The 16,710-nt window shown below is 38.1% G+C and overlaps 1 protein-coding gene across 1 annotated transcript in view; it reads left to right on the forward strand.

Annotated features, from left to right (window-relative positions):
• Nucleotides 1-16,710, forward strand: part of LOC306874727 (serine/threonine-protein kinase Nek7-like) — a 69,133-nt gene that overhangs the window by 43,824 nt on the left and 8,599 nt on the right. The window contains exons 7-8 of the mRNA XM_079424945.1: nucleotides 693-800; nucleotides 7,474-7,568. Coding sequence (XP_079281071.1) covers nucleotides 693-800; nucleotides 7,474-7,568 — 203 coding nt within the window. The remainder of the gene's footprint in view (nucleotides 1-692; nucleotides 801-7,473; nucleotides 7,569-16,710) is intronic.

Here is a 16,710-nt window from a genome sequence, read left to right on the forward strand (position 1 = left end):
TTTCCTTTTTTATATATTAGCATTATAAAATGTATTAAACATTACAATACACCATGGTTTCCCAACTCTGCTTAAATGTAAGAACTGCTGTGGGTTTGTGAGTTGATATAAAGCTAACAATTAATTAAATCATACAAATGTAAAATAAAAATCATTTAAATGCTTGAACAATTAAAATAGAAATATTTGTTGGCCTGCATGTCAATGTGGCCATTAAGTTACAATGAACTGTACATTTGCAAATGTGAATGAAGAATTAGGAAGAATCAATAAATTAAGAATGATTTACTGCCACAGTGTGTGTGTAATCATGTAATCCATAAAAAATAACTGTAATTTGGTTATGAGCATATTTCTTGGAAATATACATTTAAATATACATATTTCTTGGAAATCTAAAAATGAAAACTTGGTTATTTTTCTTCTGTTGGGGCCATTGAAAATGTTGTCAGGTCACATAAAATCAGATCTACTCACCCAACTGCCAGGAAAAATCCAAATTGTTGTCGTTTATTGAATATTTTGCTTCAATTTGATCATGCTTTCAGCTATTAATAAAAGTATAGTACTCTTAGTACCAGCTCAATTAACCTTCATTTTACCATATTTAAATTCATTCTGCAGAACATTTGAAAAAAAGGTTGCAGATTCAGTTTGATTTTCACTAAAACTCACATTTACTCCCTCCACAGACATTAAACCCGCTAACGTCTTCATCACAGCCACTGGAGTGGTGAAACTGGGCGATTTAGGCTTGGGACGCTTCTTCAGTTCCAAAACAACCGCAGCTCATTCTCTAGGTAAGCACTCCTCCCTCCCACCTCCTTGTCTGATTCTTTCTGTCCTTCATGGAAAACGAGAAAATGAGTATTGAATGCTGCGGAAACGGTACTCAGTAGGGCCCGGATGTGTTTCATTAGGGCTGGCTGCGAGCAGAACCATGTGTCTGTTATAAAAAAGCGCCTTTTCCGACGGCACCTGGGGCCAGTTGAAAGCAAAGCGTGCCAGTGGCTGTATCCATTTCATTGGGCGGTTGGCCTTTCCTGTTGCCTTGACCCCACGACCCCGCTCCGCACATATGTCTGGAGGAGGACAGGATCTTGAATCCCTAACGATGCTAGGCTAGGACATCCTATGGTGACAGAGCAACTTTTTGCGAAGTTGCCCGAGGAGGTGCTGCTTTTAACACGCCTTATATTCGAGATGACCTGTTGTTTAAAATCTCATTTCAAGAGTATACAAATTTGTTAACAGCTTGTCCTCTGCTTTATAGCATATCAGTCTCTCTCAATTTTTTTTCTTTTGATTTGAAAATCATGAAAACACTATTGTGGAGTTTTTCTTTTGCTATTTGAGCAAATGGGAATGAAAAAATATATTTGTGGTACTCTCCCATTCACTGCTCTCGATGCTTACCCAACTATGACAAGTTCCGCTTACCCGGAAATGTGAAAAAGGTCTATTTTGAAATAGTTTTTATTTTTATACTTCCCATCTACTTTTTAATTTTAATTAAAATGTTAGATATTAGTTGCTTGATATTTTTAAATATGCTAATAGTTTTTTTTGTTTTTTTTTCTGTTTGTTATTTTACTATCAAGGTAAGCAAAAAAAAAAAAAAAAAAAAATATATATATATATATATATATATGTCTCTCTATCTGACTGCCTCACATTTTCCTTATGAAGTGTGCAAATGTACTTTAAATATTAATGTGGTCATTTCGATCTAATTACGATTTCCGGACTTCTATTTCTGCATTTACAATTATTATGCTGTTGCTGACAGGTTACTGTAAACACAACACAATTAGCACACAGGAATAGATTATAATAACTACTGTCTTGTATTCAAGAACAATATGAAACAGAAAATAAATGGCATATAAATCCAGTATGCGTATGTGAAATGCGCATCTATGTGTAGGAGTATAACAGTATGTTTTTATGTCCGTGCTTGATGAGTATGATGTCGACAAATTTAAAAAAAAGTGTTTTGCAAGTGTCTAGAAATTACCAAGTTCACAGCATGTCTTATTGCAAGCGTCTAGCCTTCACCTCAACTGCAAACAACACTGTGAAACACATGAAAACCTGAACTTACAGCGCCCTCTACAGGACGCTCCGCTCCCTCATTCAGAAGTCCAGCTTTTCAGGATGAGCTACAATCTCTGCAAGGGCTTAATCAGGGCTGTCCTTAATCATGTCTTAATGGCGCCTGCGTCACCTGGGGACCGGAGGAGCCGGTGGATCTGTACGACCACATCATCCATTCCAACCTGCTCTCGGGGCCGGTGCCACACGGTATCATTTACAGACTGCCATGTTAGGGATCCCTAACAAGGCTTTTTTAGGACCCCAACATGATTTATAACTACTAATGCATCGGCGAATCGTACCACCGCAGTTGCACTTGTCTTTTGTAGAGTTATCTACCTAGCTACCTCCCTACCTACTTATTTATTTATCCGAGCGCCTGGAATTCTTCTCTCGGGATGTTTTAGTATTGACAGTAGGAATGTACAAACGAGCATAAAGATGCCCAGGTAGGTACAGCACACATGCGAGAGAGAGTCTCCTGCGGTTCTCTGTCACCTGTCCCGTTGGCTCTGGCTCTCCATTCGAAGGCTGAAGGTTGAGCCGTAGCAGGGTATGAAATTCATGAGTGTCTACATGGCGGGTTAAATTCACCCATGGGCAAAGAGACCTTCGATCTGTGTCTCCCTCAGGGCGGGCAGACCAAAGCTTCCCGCTCCCATTCTCGCTCGCTCCTCGCAGTCGCTCGCAGTCGCTCCCCCTCTCCGTTTCTCTCCCTGCATGGGGGTGGTTTGGGGTGGAGGGTGCAGGGTTGCTTCGGTACGGTTTGGGGGTTGACAGTTCAGCCTGTAATGAGACAAACCACCACGGTAGAACTCTGGGATGCGCATTGGATGGAGGTCCGGGAAGTGCTGTTCCACGGCTGTCAATTTTTCTCTTAAGAAGCCGAGCCCTAGCCTTTTAACTCTGTCTCCGAGTGGCTCCGCAGCCCACAGATACAAACAAAAAGCGCAAGACTGAAAGAAAGGAAAGATAGCTCTTCTTTACGTTTCCCGCCAGAGGCTTACTAGCCTTTAAATTAAGCAGGGTGGCGAGCTGAATGAGAGGGGAAATCGGAACAAAAAAGTCGGGAACAGAAATAACAATTAAAATAAGGAAAAGCGAGTTAATCCTGAACCTTCGAGTTCTACCATTAACGCCAAGAGCGGTGCTAATTAAGTGCTAGCGTCTCATCCAAGGGTTTTGAGGTGACTAGGAGAGCCGTTCTGACTCAGAAGTCTGAGGAGTTAACGGGACCGAACGGATTTTTCTTTTAATCCCTCACTTTGCGCAGTTTACACTTCTTGTTTTGTAATTAAGCATATTTGTGGATTAGCGTACTGTTGAGAGTCTAACCGTTGAGCGTACCGTTGAGTAATCTCTTCTTTTGTTCATAAAAAGATCTGTCCCGTTTTTGAAAGAATGTGTCGTAATGTCATAATTCATAATAATGGAATGAATCCCAATGCAATCTACAATTTATTTTCATGAATAAGTAATGCGCACTTAATTTGACGTGCTGCTGAGTAGTGCTAGGCTTTTATGAAACTATTAGCTTGAGAGGAGATGGGATTTTTCAGTGCTTTTTTTAAGTTAAGTATGTGATGAAAGAGTGTTTCTATATTTTTTTTATTTTTTTTTTTACACCTTTATTTCTTTCGGTTTTAAGATTTTCGGAAATTATCACTTTTTTTTCGGAAGCTAGTGTCAACTTTAAGTAGACCATTTGTAATTGTATTCCCACAAAAAGTGTCAACACTTTTTGATGTTTTCAAAGCATTGCTTTGTTTTAGAATCCTGCAACATAACAACACTGCCTCAACTAATAGCATGAGTTTGGAGGCGGGGCTTTATGTGCGACCAGTGGCAGATGGGTGGAGTGTTTCTAATTTTTTTGTTTTGCTTTTTTACAGATATTTAGAGATGCACAATAAATTGGCAACTTATTGGTTATCAAACAATATTAGAGTTGGGATACATTGATTAATAACAGTTAAATGGATAGTTCACCCAAAAATGAAAATTGCCATTTCACCCTCATGTCATTCCAAACCTGTAAGACCTTCATTTTAGCTTCGGAACACTAGATATTTTTGATGAAATCTGAGAGCTTTCTGACCTTCAGTAGACAGCAACGCAACCACTGATGTCACATGGACTATTTTAACAATGTCCTTACTACCTTTCTGGGCCTTGAATGTGTCCGTTGCATTGCTCTCTATGCAGGGCCAGAAAGCTCTCGGATTTCATCAAAAATATCTTAATTTGTGTTCCAAATATGAACGAAGATCTTACGGGTTTGGAACGACATGAGGGTGATTAATTAATGGCAGAATTTTCATTTTGGGTGAACTATCCCTTTAAATGTAAAATTTAGCAAACTTCAAAATCAATATTCATTTTTATTCTTTATTTATTTTAACACCTATGGCTTTTTCATATCGGATCGTCCCTGGATGTAACCATACACTGATGGCTATTGAAGTCAATAATATTGAATGGTAAGATTCCGTTGATGCCATTTGTAATTTCTCATAGGCCAGCTCTATTTGACTTTGTTTAACGTGGGTTAGTTTGACACACTGATTGCATCATAGGGCGAGACGGTAGGAGGGAAGGGCCACGTCTTTGCTTGTGTTTTTCTCAGCAAGTGTTTCAACCTCAGCCCTGCTACCTGCCCAACCATCCTGACACTGTTCAGTGTCTAGACGTTTCGCTTTGGCTCTTGTTCTTGCCACCTGAGACTTCTTAATGCTTTGTCAGATCTGAGCTGTTTGTGCCAAGGCTAAACTTTCGTAAACTGAGCATTTGTCAGAATGTTTTCATTTTTTTTTTTCTTTTTTAGCCCTCTGTCTTTCTATCATCAGTCTTTCACGCTGCCTGGCTGGTTGGCCACAGTCACTGAGCAGTAAGGAGCTTGTCACGGCTTCAGGGAGTACAGCGCAGGGAGTTTGACTGGCCTCTTGGGTCCTGCTCTTCTGCCTGATGGCTATTAGTCACTGCCAATTACCCACAATTCTTTGCAGGGCCACAGACTAAGCGACCTGACGCTCTGTTCAGTCTCACGTCTGTCACAGTGCGATTCTCAATGCCTTCCAGCATATGCAACATCATGGCACGTAATCATTGTTTACATTTGGCCGGCTTCCCAAACATTTCCGCTCTCTTCCATTGGTCGAGCAAACAGACAATCCTGCCCGCAGTTATACTTCAAAATAAAACTACAGAAATGATATTTAGGAAGCATGTTTAGAACAAGACCAAACCAGTATATGTTTATGGTTAGCCGTCAAGCATTAGCCTGCGCTACAGTGTGAAATCATCAGATAGGACCTAAATTTTCCTGTGGCACAACTGGTAGAATCATCGAAGATGGTTTTGGTACAGTGGATGTTTTGGTTTTATCGAATTTCAAAGACTGTCAAAGAGTGGAGTGAGGAAAAAAAAAAACATGAGTGAATTGATTAAAGTTTCATTTCTGGCCATGTTGAATGGCTCCTGTTGTAAATCATTGAGGTTCTCTTGTAATGAGAAGTGAACGAAAGGTTTGAAATCTGCTCACATGTAAACTGAGATTTTCATTCTCCAATACACATACTTGTAGTCTGACCCCCCCCCCCCCCCCCCCCCAGCTCTCTAAACCACCCACCTACATGCCTTGATGAACATTCACATTCAGCTCCATCTGTAAAAGTGGTTCTACAAATCATAATCTGAACGTCAAACCGCTGCTATTCCCAAATTACACAGGTTGTTTTTTTTGTTTTTTTCAGAACAAGCTGGTTATATCATACATCCCAAATGAGTGAGGTTTCATTACCATTGCTCTAGTAAATTGTGTTTGTATTTAGTATCATTTCTGTTTTGTTATAGCAGTAGTTATTTTTTTAAGTGTCTTTTAAATAATTAGGGTAAATAAGTTTAAATGTAATGTTTGTTGGCGTAAGATGTTCAAAAATGGAACCGTAATTTTTTTGAAAAATGTTTAAATGATTTAGGATGTACAATAGGTGTACGTTGAGCAGAAGTGTGTTTGTTTCTGTGTTTCTCAACTGGGTTTTCAATTAAATCATGGGAATCGAGAACCATATGTACTGGTTTGTTTTTAATGTATCAGTCAAAGGGACTATGCAAATCAAAGCAGTTCTTATTGAATAAGTTATTGCTAGTGCTGTCAAACGATTAATCGCATCAAAATAAAAGTTTTTGTTTACATAATATATGTATATGTACTGTTTATTTATTATGTGTATATAAATACACACACATACAGTATATATATTTTTTTATATTTACATATTTATATTTTTATTATATATATGTATGTGTATATATATAATATAGAAATATAAATTTGTTTCTTAAATGTATACATGCATGTGTTTGTATTTATATATACATAATAAATATACACAGTACACACATTATGCAAACAAAAACTTTTATTTTGGATGCGATTAATTGTTTGACAGGACTAGTTATTACACTCACTCATCCACGTGGAATTGAGAAATAAGTTTTGTTTGTAATAAATATGAAAAAAAATAAATAAATGGGTAGCAGCAATCCATAAATGACAGGATACTTGATCCCAGGAGACACACTGGCTACCAAAAACTGGTGTATAAACACACGCACAGTGTGGAAATAGATACATTGTTTTCTCATATTTATTACAAACAAAACTTATTTCTCAATTCCACGTGGATGAGTGAGTGTAATAACTAGTCCTGTCTAACAATTAACAATTATGTGTGTGTATATATATATGTATATGTGGTTGCTAATGATGCCCATTCCTAATTTTTCCATTCGATGTTTGAGTAAATACTTTACTGTCAATATACACTACCGTTCAAAACAATAACATTGTATAATATTTAGAACAATTTAAAATAACTACATTCTATTTAAAATGATTTTTAAATGTAATTTATTCCAGTGATGATAAAACCGTTTACTTTAGTCTTCATTGTCACATGATCCTTCAGAAATCATTCTAATATGCTCTGACTTGCTGCTCAAGACACACTGCCTATTATTGTCATTGTTAAAAACAGCTTAACATTTTTGTGGGAAAACATGATGCTTTTTTTCAGGGTTCTTTAAATAAATGCTGTTCTTTTGAACTTTTGTCAAAGTAGAAATCGTTTGTAACATAATAAATGTCTCTACTGTCACTAGCAGTATACAAACGGTTTAAATGTTTTTCCCTCCACACTGTACACATGCATCGCTGAGTTTGTTGTTAGCAACCTCTCTTTAGTCATCTAAAACTCCTCAGTCTGAAACCTTTGTCAATGAAGCATCCAAGGATGAACTCCTCGCCTAGCAAACCAGACAGCCTAACTCTCTCTCTCTCTCTGTCTCTATCTGCCTTTTTTTTTTCTGTTCCAGTGGGCACCCCATATTACATGTCTCCGGAGCGAATACACGAAAACGGATATAACTTCAAATCTGACATCTGGTCGCTAGGCTGCCTGCTGTATGAGGTAAGGTATAGAAACCCATCCCATCACTCCCCCTCCTCTGTTTATGCACCCCAGCCCTCCCTAACTCTCCTATTCTCTTCCTGAGCTTCTGCCAGCGCTGTTCGTCTCCTTTTGTGAGACGCAATCCTACACCTTGCGGTCTGTCGTGAAAATTACAATATGGTTTTGTACTCTGAGGTAAATGGACTCCGCAAAGGATACCTGGAGTATGTTCCCAAGCTGATGAGGAAATTTGAATGACATTTACATGTGTTTTAAATAACATCCACTGCTCTTGCTACGAAATGATACTGACTGCTTTGATTAGGCTTTAATAGCATACGCTTCTCCACGACACAGCGAACCAGGATCCATTAGACTCAGAGCAGTGGTTTTCTCTTCAGCCTAAGCTTCAGTCTAAATTCAAAATGAAGTTGCAAGGAGGTCAGCTATATTTTTTTCCGGCTGTGATAAATGTTTAAACGTTAAATGGATAGTTTAATCACCCTCATGTCATTCTGAAACCTTTTTCAGTGAAACACGAAAAGTACATTTTTGAAGAACATCCGTGTCTCTCTTTTCAATATAATGAAAGTGAATGTGAACTGGGGATGTCAAGCTTCAAATGACAAATAAACACCACAAAAGTGGACTATTTGACTCTGAAGTCATGTAGTAACTTTAATTAAATTTAAGTTGCTATTCATTAATAATTTTCACCTCCAGTGATCAATGAGTCATTGAGAATAGAGGGTGACACGGGAGTGGATTTTCAAACCTCTCCCGTCCCACTCCCACAAAAAAAATCTCATCCCGTCCCAATCCCACGAAAAAACTGGGGGAAAATCCCGTCCCGTTCCACTCCCGGAAGAATGACTCCCATTCCCTCCCACTCCCGTGTTTTTTTTTTTTGTTTGTTTTTTGGCCGAAATCTGTCAGTTACAGTAAAAATATAGTACAAATCACAGCGTGCCCACCTTAGTTGAATAAAAACCCAAAATGTAGTTTTTTATTATTATATTGACCTGAAAGCCAGCTTATGCACAGTGTTGCACACATTACATTTCATGTAAATCATCCATGCTAACACACACGTTTTCTATTTGGAATTTTTTTTTTTAAAGTAGTGAAAGTAGACATTTCACTCTCTATAGATATATTTTTCAAAGACGGAGTTTCGAAGTTTCTCGCTCAAGTTCACAGAGACCTAAAGCGCATCCTGTTTGCTTTAAAGCACAACATTTCGTTGTTATTCTGAGTGCACACAAATAAACGTAGAGTCTTTACAGATTCGAAAAATGTATTTGGCTACTTTTATCTGTATGACAAAAAATTATACGGAGATTTTAAGAGCAAGTGAGCGCACCGGCGCCTGTCCTGAAGCGAGCGTGCTATTCAGCTTCCACTCTCCATATAAACACTTCAATAGCGCACATTTCTCTAGGTTAACATCATATTGAGCGGCCATGTAAAGTTTCTACTACATCTTTCAGATGGAAAAGCCATATTTGAGGTCGATGAATGATAGGTGAGAGTTTGGATATTACCACATAGACCAGCCGTTAATAATCTGTCCGTCAAGCACTGCGTCATTCACTTAACCATCCACACCAAAGCAAACAGGAGGAGAGCATAAAGAGACAGGGCAACTAGAATTGAGTTCAGAATTAAAATATACAGTTTATAGTTTATTTATATAAACGGTATGTTTGTGTATAAAGTTGGGTATATCATTACTATTCCTGGCCCCGCCTACTCCCGTCCTAATCACGTGATTCGTTGCGATTTTGTTTCCCATCCCGCGGGATTCCCGAAAAAATGGCAGCCTCTAATTGAGAACCAAATCAGTCGGTTTGTGAATGAGTCATTCAAATAGATTTTTTTAATTTATTTTTTTTAAAGATTATTACATTTATTAAAAATAATAATTCATTCACACATTAAACTCATATTAGACATTACTACTTCTTGATCTCAGAAATGGTTCAAGGACAGCTACAAAGGTGATTAACTGTTGGTTTTGGTCTGTTAAGAAGAACAGAAAGCTTCAGAAAACCATATGAACCATTTTTAGGATACTTTAATGTGCTCTTTTGTCATTTTGAAGCTTTAAAATGTTTTGATAGCAGTGATTCTCAATCTTTTTTATGTCAAGGCCCCCCCTTTAGTACTTCTGTTGTAATAAAACTCAAAAATATGTCAGTTTACTGTTGTATATCTTAATTTTTAGTGGGTTTTGTTGCTTTTTTAGCATTTTAATTAAGAAGTGTGTTTAAGGGATAGATAACCCCAAAAATTGTCATTTGCTCACCCTCATTTTGTTTCAAACCTGTACGAGTTTCTTTCTTATGTTGAACAAATAAGAAGATATTTTGAAGAATGCTGGTAATCAAACAGTTGATAGTTCCATTGACTTCCATAGTATTTATTTTCCTACTATGGAAGTCAATGGGGACCAACTGTTTGTTTCTTCAAAATAACCATCTTTTGTGTTCAACAAAGAAACTTATACAGGTTTGGAATGACATTAGGATGAGTAAATGATGACAATTTACATTTTTGTGTGATCTATCCCTTTAATATAACTACATTTAAATAATTTAAAAACTAATATGGTCCCCCTGGATTAAAAGCACTGTTTTTATAGGATTCAATAATGTAGCTTAGACAAGAAAATAAAGACAAACTATTTCAGACTGTAGAAAGTAACTGAAAAGGAAAACATTTCCATGGATTCATGAATGCTTCATTCAGAAGTTTCTTTAAATTGAGAAAAAGGAAAAAAATACAGACCTGGATATTCTTCAAAAATTCTAATTTTGTGCTCAACGAAAGACAGTCAGTCTTTGAAATGACATGAAGGTGAGTAAGTGATGAAAGAATCGTAACTTTCAGGGGAACTGTCCCTTTAAGCATCCGACAGTGTGAGTACTTGCATAACAGATCTTGCAAAATCGCAGATCCCTGTTCAAAAGTGGGCATTTTGTGTGTTTCTGTGTTTTTTTGGTCCTGGTTTCCTCTTAACCAGGTGACTTGGGCCACCTGGAATGGGTAGCAGCAATCCATAAATGACAGGATACTTGATCCCAGGAGACACACTGGCTACCAAAAACTGGTGTATAAACGCATGCAAGCACGCACAAATTCACACTCGCACAGTGTGGAAATAGACACATTGTTAGTCCGGTACCCGGTCTATCCCTTCAATCCCCAGAGTGTGCTTCTTTTTTTTTTTTTTTTCTCTCGCCACTTCGTCTTTGGCCTCTTTTTGGGGGGGAAGCTTACCAGTAGCTACACCTCCCAAAGTGCCTGGGGCTGAAAAACAACCATCTGAGTTCACCGCTGCTTGGAGACAGCATTTCTTGGCACTAATTAGTCTCCCATAATGCACCAGGCCCATCAGTGTGATCAGTCCGCCCTGCTTAGCAGTGGCCATGGGTCAGCCAAGTGCGGGGAGAAGGCAAACAGGGAACAGTTGTGATCTCTTAAGCTTCTGTTAAAGCCAGGTCCAGGCTCGGCCTCGAACAGATCGGTGCTGTCGCCCCTTGGTACACGAAGACTTTTGTCTTGTCCCACTTCCAGCAGGTCATGTGACCTGCAGGAGGCGGGGAGCTGGGAGGTGATGAATTGACATCTATTTGAGTGACAGGTCTGATGATCGGCAAACCCGCCGGCAGTTGCTGTGATATTACAGTAACGGAGGACTGTGGACTGTTTTTATTTGGTTATTATAGAGTTTTGAAGCTTTCAGTCGATCATCTCAATGTTTATTCATTTTTTTAACTCTAAAAATCAAGACAGCAAATATTTTATATATATATATATATATATATATATATGAATATATATATATATATATATATATATATATATATATATATATATATATATATATATATATATATATATATATATATATATATATATATATATATATATGGCATGTCCTCTAAGAAAAAAATAAATTTTACAATCAACTTACATTTTTCAAGTTTTTACAATTTTTTATTTAATTTGTGACTTAGTCTATATGTGGGTCATTGGTGTGTCCTCAATATAAAAAATAAATTAATTAAAAATAAGAAGAGTTTAAGAAAAAATGTACAATAAAATTACTTTTTCAGTTTTGTATTTATTTGTATTTTTAATTTTGTAAACAAAGTTTTTATATATATATATATATATATACACACACACACACGTTTACAGAATTACAAAAATCGTTTTTTTATTCTCATTTTTGCAAAGTTGCATCACAACCTGAACTAATTTAGAAGTTTGTTAGATGTTAATAACGTGAAGCAGGTTTTTTAAGCTTTTGTTCTTCATTATAATATCAGAACAGTTATATCTGTCTCTGAAATTTTACCCCAGCATAACCAAATGAATTATAATTTAGAAACTAAAAACTTGTTCATCATAGTAGAGATGTATTCAAGCCACTGAATGTGTGAAATCAATTTTTAAATAATTTAATAGATGGGACAAAAAGAATGTTGTGTCATTTCATCGACTTTCATTTCATACATATAGGCCCATATATTGTGTATGTCCAGTTTCATTATTTATTTTGGTGTGTGTGTAAACAATCGAAAGCTAGCTGCAGTGCTGAATTACTGAATTCATAATTTGCAGACTTGTGCCATCTTCCATTGATCCTCATTGATCTAGTTTGTGTGAAAGGCCTATATGTGTGCATGTAATTCCTTTATTCTGAGAGCATGAATCTTTCAGTCGATCTGTTATGAGGGATTCGAGGAGGGCGGGGGCGGTGCAAGCTGTTGAGGTCGCGAGACCTCGATTGAAAATCATCAATACCTGTGCATTGTATTCCTCAATATGCATCTGCTATTCCGTTTGATGCCGATGCTCTCAGTTGGAGCTCATTTGGTCAGCTGATGTGGCTGGCCAGCCATCCTGTGATGAATAGGAGGGGTGCAGGACAAGGCCAAAACTGGGGTTGACTCCCCAACGGCCTTCACGGCAGACGGGACACGTGCTCTCCACTGTGCATCTGTCAATAGCACTGCACTGTACTGCACGGTCCATCTGCATTATTGACAGCTCTCTGCAACATAGAGAAAATGAAATGTGTGGTTTTTGGGTGTTTAGTTCATATTTTGGGCGTTCAGCAAAGTACCTAATAAATGTTTTAGTAGGCTGAAAGCTAACTGCTGTTAAAAGTTTTTTGTAGTTTTTTGCAGCCATTTACACACATCCACACGTGTGTATGAAAAAAGTTAGTGAAATTAAAAGTTATAGAAGTTGAAGTTATGAAAAATGACCAAAAATACTAATTTCACATTTTTTTTATAAAATATTTATTTTCCAAAACATGTTTTGTTCTAAAACTAAGAGAAAATCAAGTCGTGTTATAAATTTGAGGTTGATATCTCAAAAACTGAGCTTTATGTAAGATTTAGTTTGAATGCAGTACCAGATGTTTCCACTAGATGATTTGTTTCCAATGCAGTCTAGTCGTGACGTATTGTCAAGTATGGTGACCCATACTCGAAATTGGTGCTCTGCGTTTAACCCATCCAAGTGCACACACACACAGCAGTGAGTAGTGAACAAATGCACACACACACACACACACACACACCGTGAACACACACCCGGAGCAGTGGGCAGCCATGCTGCGGCGCCCGGGGAGCAGTTGGGGGTTCGGTGCCTTGCTCAAGGGCACCTCAGTCGTGGTATTGAGGGTGGAGAGAGCGCTGTACATTCACTCCCCCCACCTACAATTCCTGCCGGCCGGGGACTCGAACCCGCAACCTTTCGATTACGAGTCCGACTCTCTAACCATTAGGCCACGACTTCTAAACTTTCTGAATCATGTCCATCATTTTTTAAATTGTATTTACCAAGTTTTGCACATTTCCAATGAAAATTAATAATAATAATAATATAATTTAAAAATACATAAATAATTAAATAAATAAAATGTAAATATTTTTAGGTAAAAAAAACAACTAAACTTTATTGTAAGTAGTTAGTGATTTGTTAGCATTTTTAGCTTTATCTTTATTTTGGTTTTAGTAATTTCAGTACTTCAACGGAAACTTTTTTTAAATTTAAGTTTCATAAAATACCTAGTTTAGGTTTTTCATCTAGTATGTATTTATATAGTCCGTATTTATTTTGTTTCAGTTTTATTTTAGCTAATGAAATTAATTTTTAATTGATTTACTTTGTTAACAATAACTGACTTTGATGCGTGTTAAAGTGCGGACTGGAAAAGAGCATTTCATTGTTTGGACCGACTGAACAAATATGCTTCCTTCAAAGCATGAGTTAGTTAGTGTCTTGAGATCAAAAGGACACATATTTATGATGGTCATGCTTATTGGCCAATAAAGCTCATTCTCATTCTGATTCTGATGCTTAAGCACTTTTTCTGGATTCTCTTGATAGACTTATATGCAAATTTTAATGAAATGTTAAAACTAGTTTCTTTTAGTGAATCATTTAGGTAAATGAGTCTTGCTGAGCTGATTCACATATTTGAATCACAGAGTTGAATCAATGTCCCCACCACTACTGTGCAGTGAATACAGCTTTCAGTTGACTCCATTTTAACCTTGAATCAGACCACAAATTTTTATGGATTCTCTTCTATATTTTTCTTCCCCCAACCATCAAGACCATATCCTGTGGCTGTATTAGCCTATGATCTCCTAACGCATCCTTGGAGCACTCATGCAATTGGTTTTGAGTTTTATGATGCTGAAAATGAAAAGATCGTCTCGAGCTACCCAGATGGCCCTCTCTGTGTCCTCGCCATTTCCGCCCCGCACCGTCTCCTCTCTCTATTAAAGACAGACCGAGTTCATATTGGTGGATCTCTGTGCTCACGGTCTGGCCTGGCCTTTTGAAGTCCTCTTAAACCCCTTCTTAATAGCCGTTCTCAAAGGTGTTTCAGATTTATGTTGGCATAAATAAGAGGCCGAGACCGTTGCATCTCCCTTCATCGCAAAAACACGAGGCCAGGTTTCCTGCTCCAGGTTTTACAATTAAAACCGTGAAGTTTTGAATCTTCGTTTATGACCATGTGTTTTCAGTAGAACGTCGGAGATGAGAACCGAATCGGATTAACAAGAGCGTTAAAAAGTCAACAGATTAGCATGCACAGCATGCAAGAGGTGTGTTGCATTTTTTATATGTGTTGCTAATGATATTCTGTCATTAAATAAGAATGCTTTGTCCGTAGTCACTGGGATGCGGTGTATCACTTCGTTTTCAGAGTTTGGGAGGTTTATATATTACATTTTTAAAGCAGATTTTTTGAGAAGTGTTATACCACACCTGAATAGTAAACATCCATCAAGACGTTTGAGCTAATTAAACCCGCCCCGCATCCTATTCAAATATAGATTACCCAGTATACCTTGGTGTCTTCTCACCAAGGATCTCAGATTTTAATTTGATAGCTTAGTGAATTAATTTGGCCCAGCCATGTACAGCTGCAGCATACTCATGTTCTTTAAAGATGCTTTGGGAGAGCGGCGTACGTGAACGCCGGCATCTCGGAAGAACTCTTAACATTCTGATGAGCCGCTGCACCATTGTTTTGCTAATGATGCACACTCATTCAGCAAATTTACAAACATAACACGTGTCTGAAACGTTTCTTCTTGGGGTGATGGTGCTACTAAGAGAAGAAGTGATGATTTTTCTCTTCTCATTTGTTCAAGAGGAAAACCCAGAGAGCTTAAACATCACTGTGTGCGCAGGTTAGGCATTCGTACAAGTCAGTGCCTGTTGGTGGCATCAGATGGGGACTTTTCAAGTCACAGAATATGGATTCATATTTAATTGCGTTCCTTCCTTATGCCTGTGCCTCCATTTGATTAATATATCATTAAAGAAGAGTGTGAGAAGGATGAGCAGTATAAAATAATGATTGAGTCTCAGATATTTGAACTCTGTGGCCCACCCCACACCCAAGCGTGTTTTTTTTTTTTCTGAATTTGTGTCTGCGTTTGCATAGAGAAAAAAATATGCTCTGTATTTAATGTTATATAAAAAATATAGTTTGGCCTAAGAGGTTCACCCATTAAAAAGGTATTGTAGCAAGCCAGGGCGGTCACATTGTATTCATGTAGGTATTAGAAAAGAGTCTGTTTTTTGTCTTCCTATCTGGGTGGCCATATGTGTTTATCTTTTTTAGTTGTTTTTCGTTCCTGTTGTTGTGATATTGTGAGCATCTATGTGTGTGTGTTTCTGAGCAGGTGTGGCTGTTTTTACATGTCTGGTGTATATTTGTGTCAGCGCACTTATGTGTTGGTGGTTGAGATTCTGTTTAAGTATGCTCCTCTGAGCTTTGGTGTCTGTATGTGCGCGTTTTTTCCTCCCTCTTTTGTGTCCGTGTGTGAGTGTGTAAACGCGTGTGTCTTTTGCCACCGTGCACCGGTAGCCGAAGCCCCGCAGACAGACAGCAGGCCAGCGTGGTGTGGGGTGGACTCCTCTAGAATACCAATGAGTGGAGCTGCTGGGCTCCGGGGGTCAGGGAGCAAGTCAATCATCTTGCCCATCGCCTGGGCGCCCCGAATCAAATTAGCCTGAAAAATTCAGGGGCCGGGAGAACGGGGCGAGCAGCTGTCAGGGCCAAGAGCTCCCAGGCACTAATGAACCAGATGAATAGTGCAAAAACTCCAAAATAAAAACAGGACAGTTGACATTTTTCATCTGTCAGAAGCAGAAGATGCATGAAAATATGGTGGTCCTTGTTTAACCCTTTGCTGGCTACAGCTGCTACTCGCCCCTGACCCCCCTCTGCTGCCACACTTCCACAGGTACGCACACCACATGTAAACAGTCAAAGCCGATGCTGCGTTTTCATCTCGATAAATGCCGTTCTACGGTACTGCACGTCGCAATTATCCTGAGGAACTCATCCCAAGAGCAGCGGCACGCTGCCGAGACAGATGTTGCTATGAAATTACTCTATAGGTATATCATCTACTGTATATGAGTGGAAAAAAAAAAAACATCTAGCCTTTTGTTGTGAAGAATTTTTATTTTAAATTTTTTTTTTTTTTTTTTTTTTTTTTTTTTTTTTTATACACTGGAAAACACACCAAACGCCGTCTGGCCAAAACACACTCATTCACAGAGCCCATTACTGTCACACACACACAGACACATTCCCATTCCTGTA

Source organism: Barbus barbus (assembly GCF_936440315.1).
Source record: "Barbus barbus genome assembly, chromosome: 9".
NCBI classification, from domain to species: domain Eukaryota; kingdom Metazoa; phylum Chordata; class Actinopteri; order Cypriniformes; family Cyprinidae; genus Barbus; species Barbus barbus.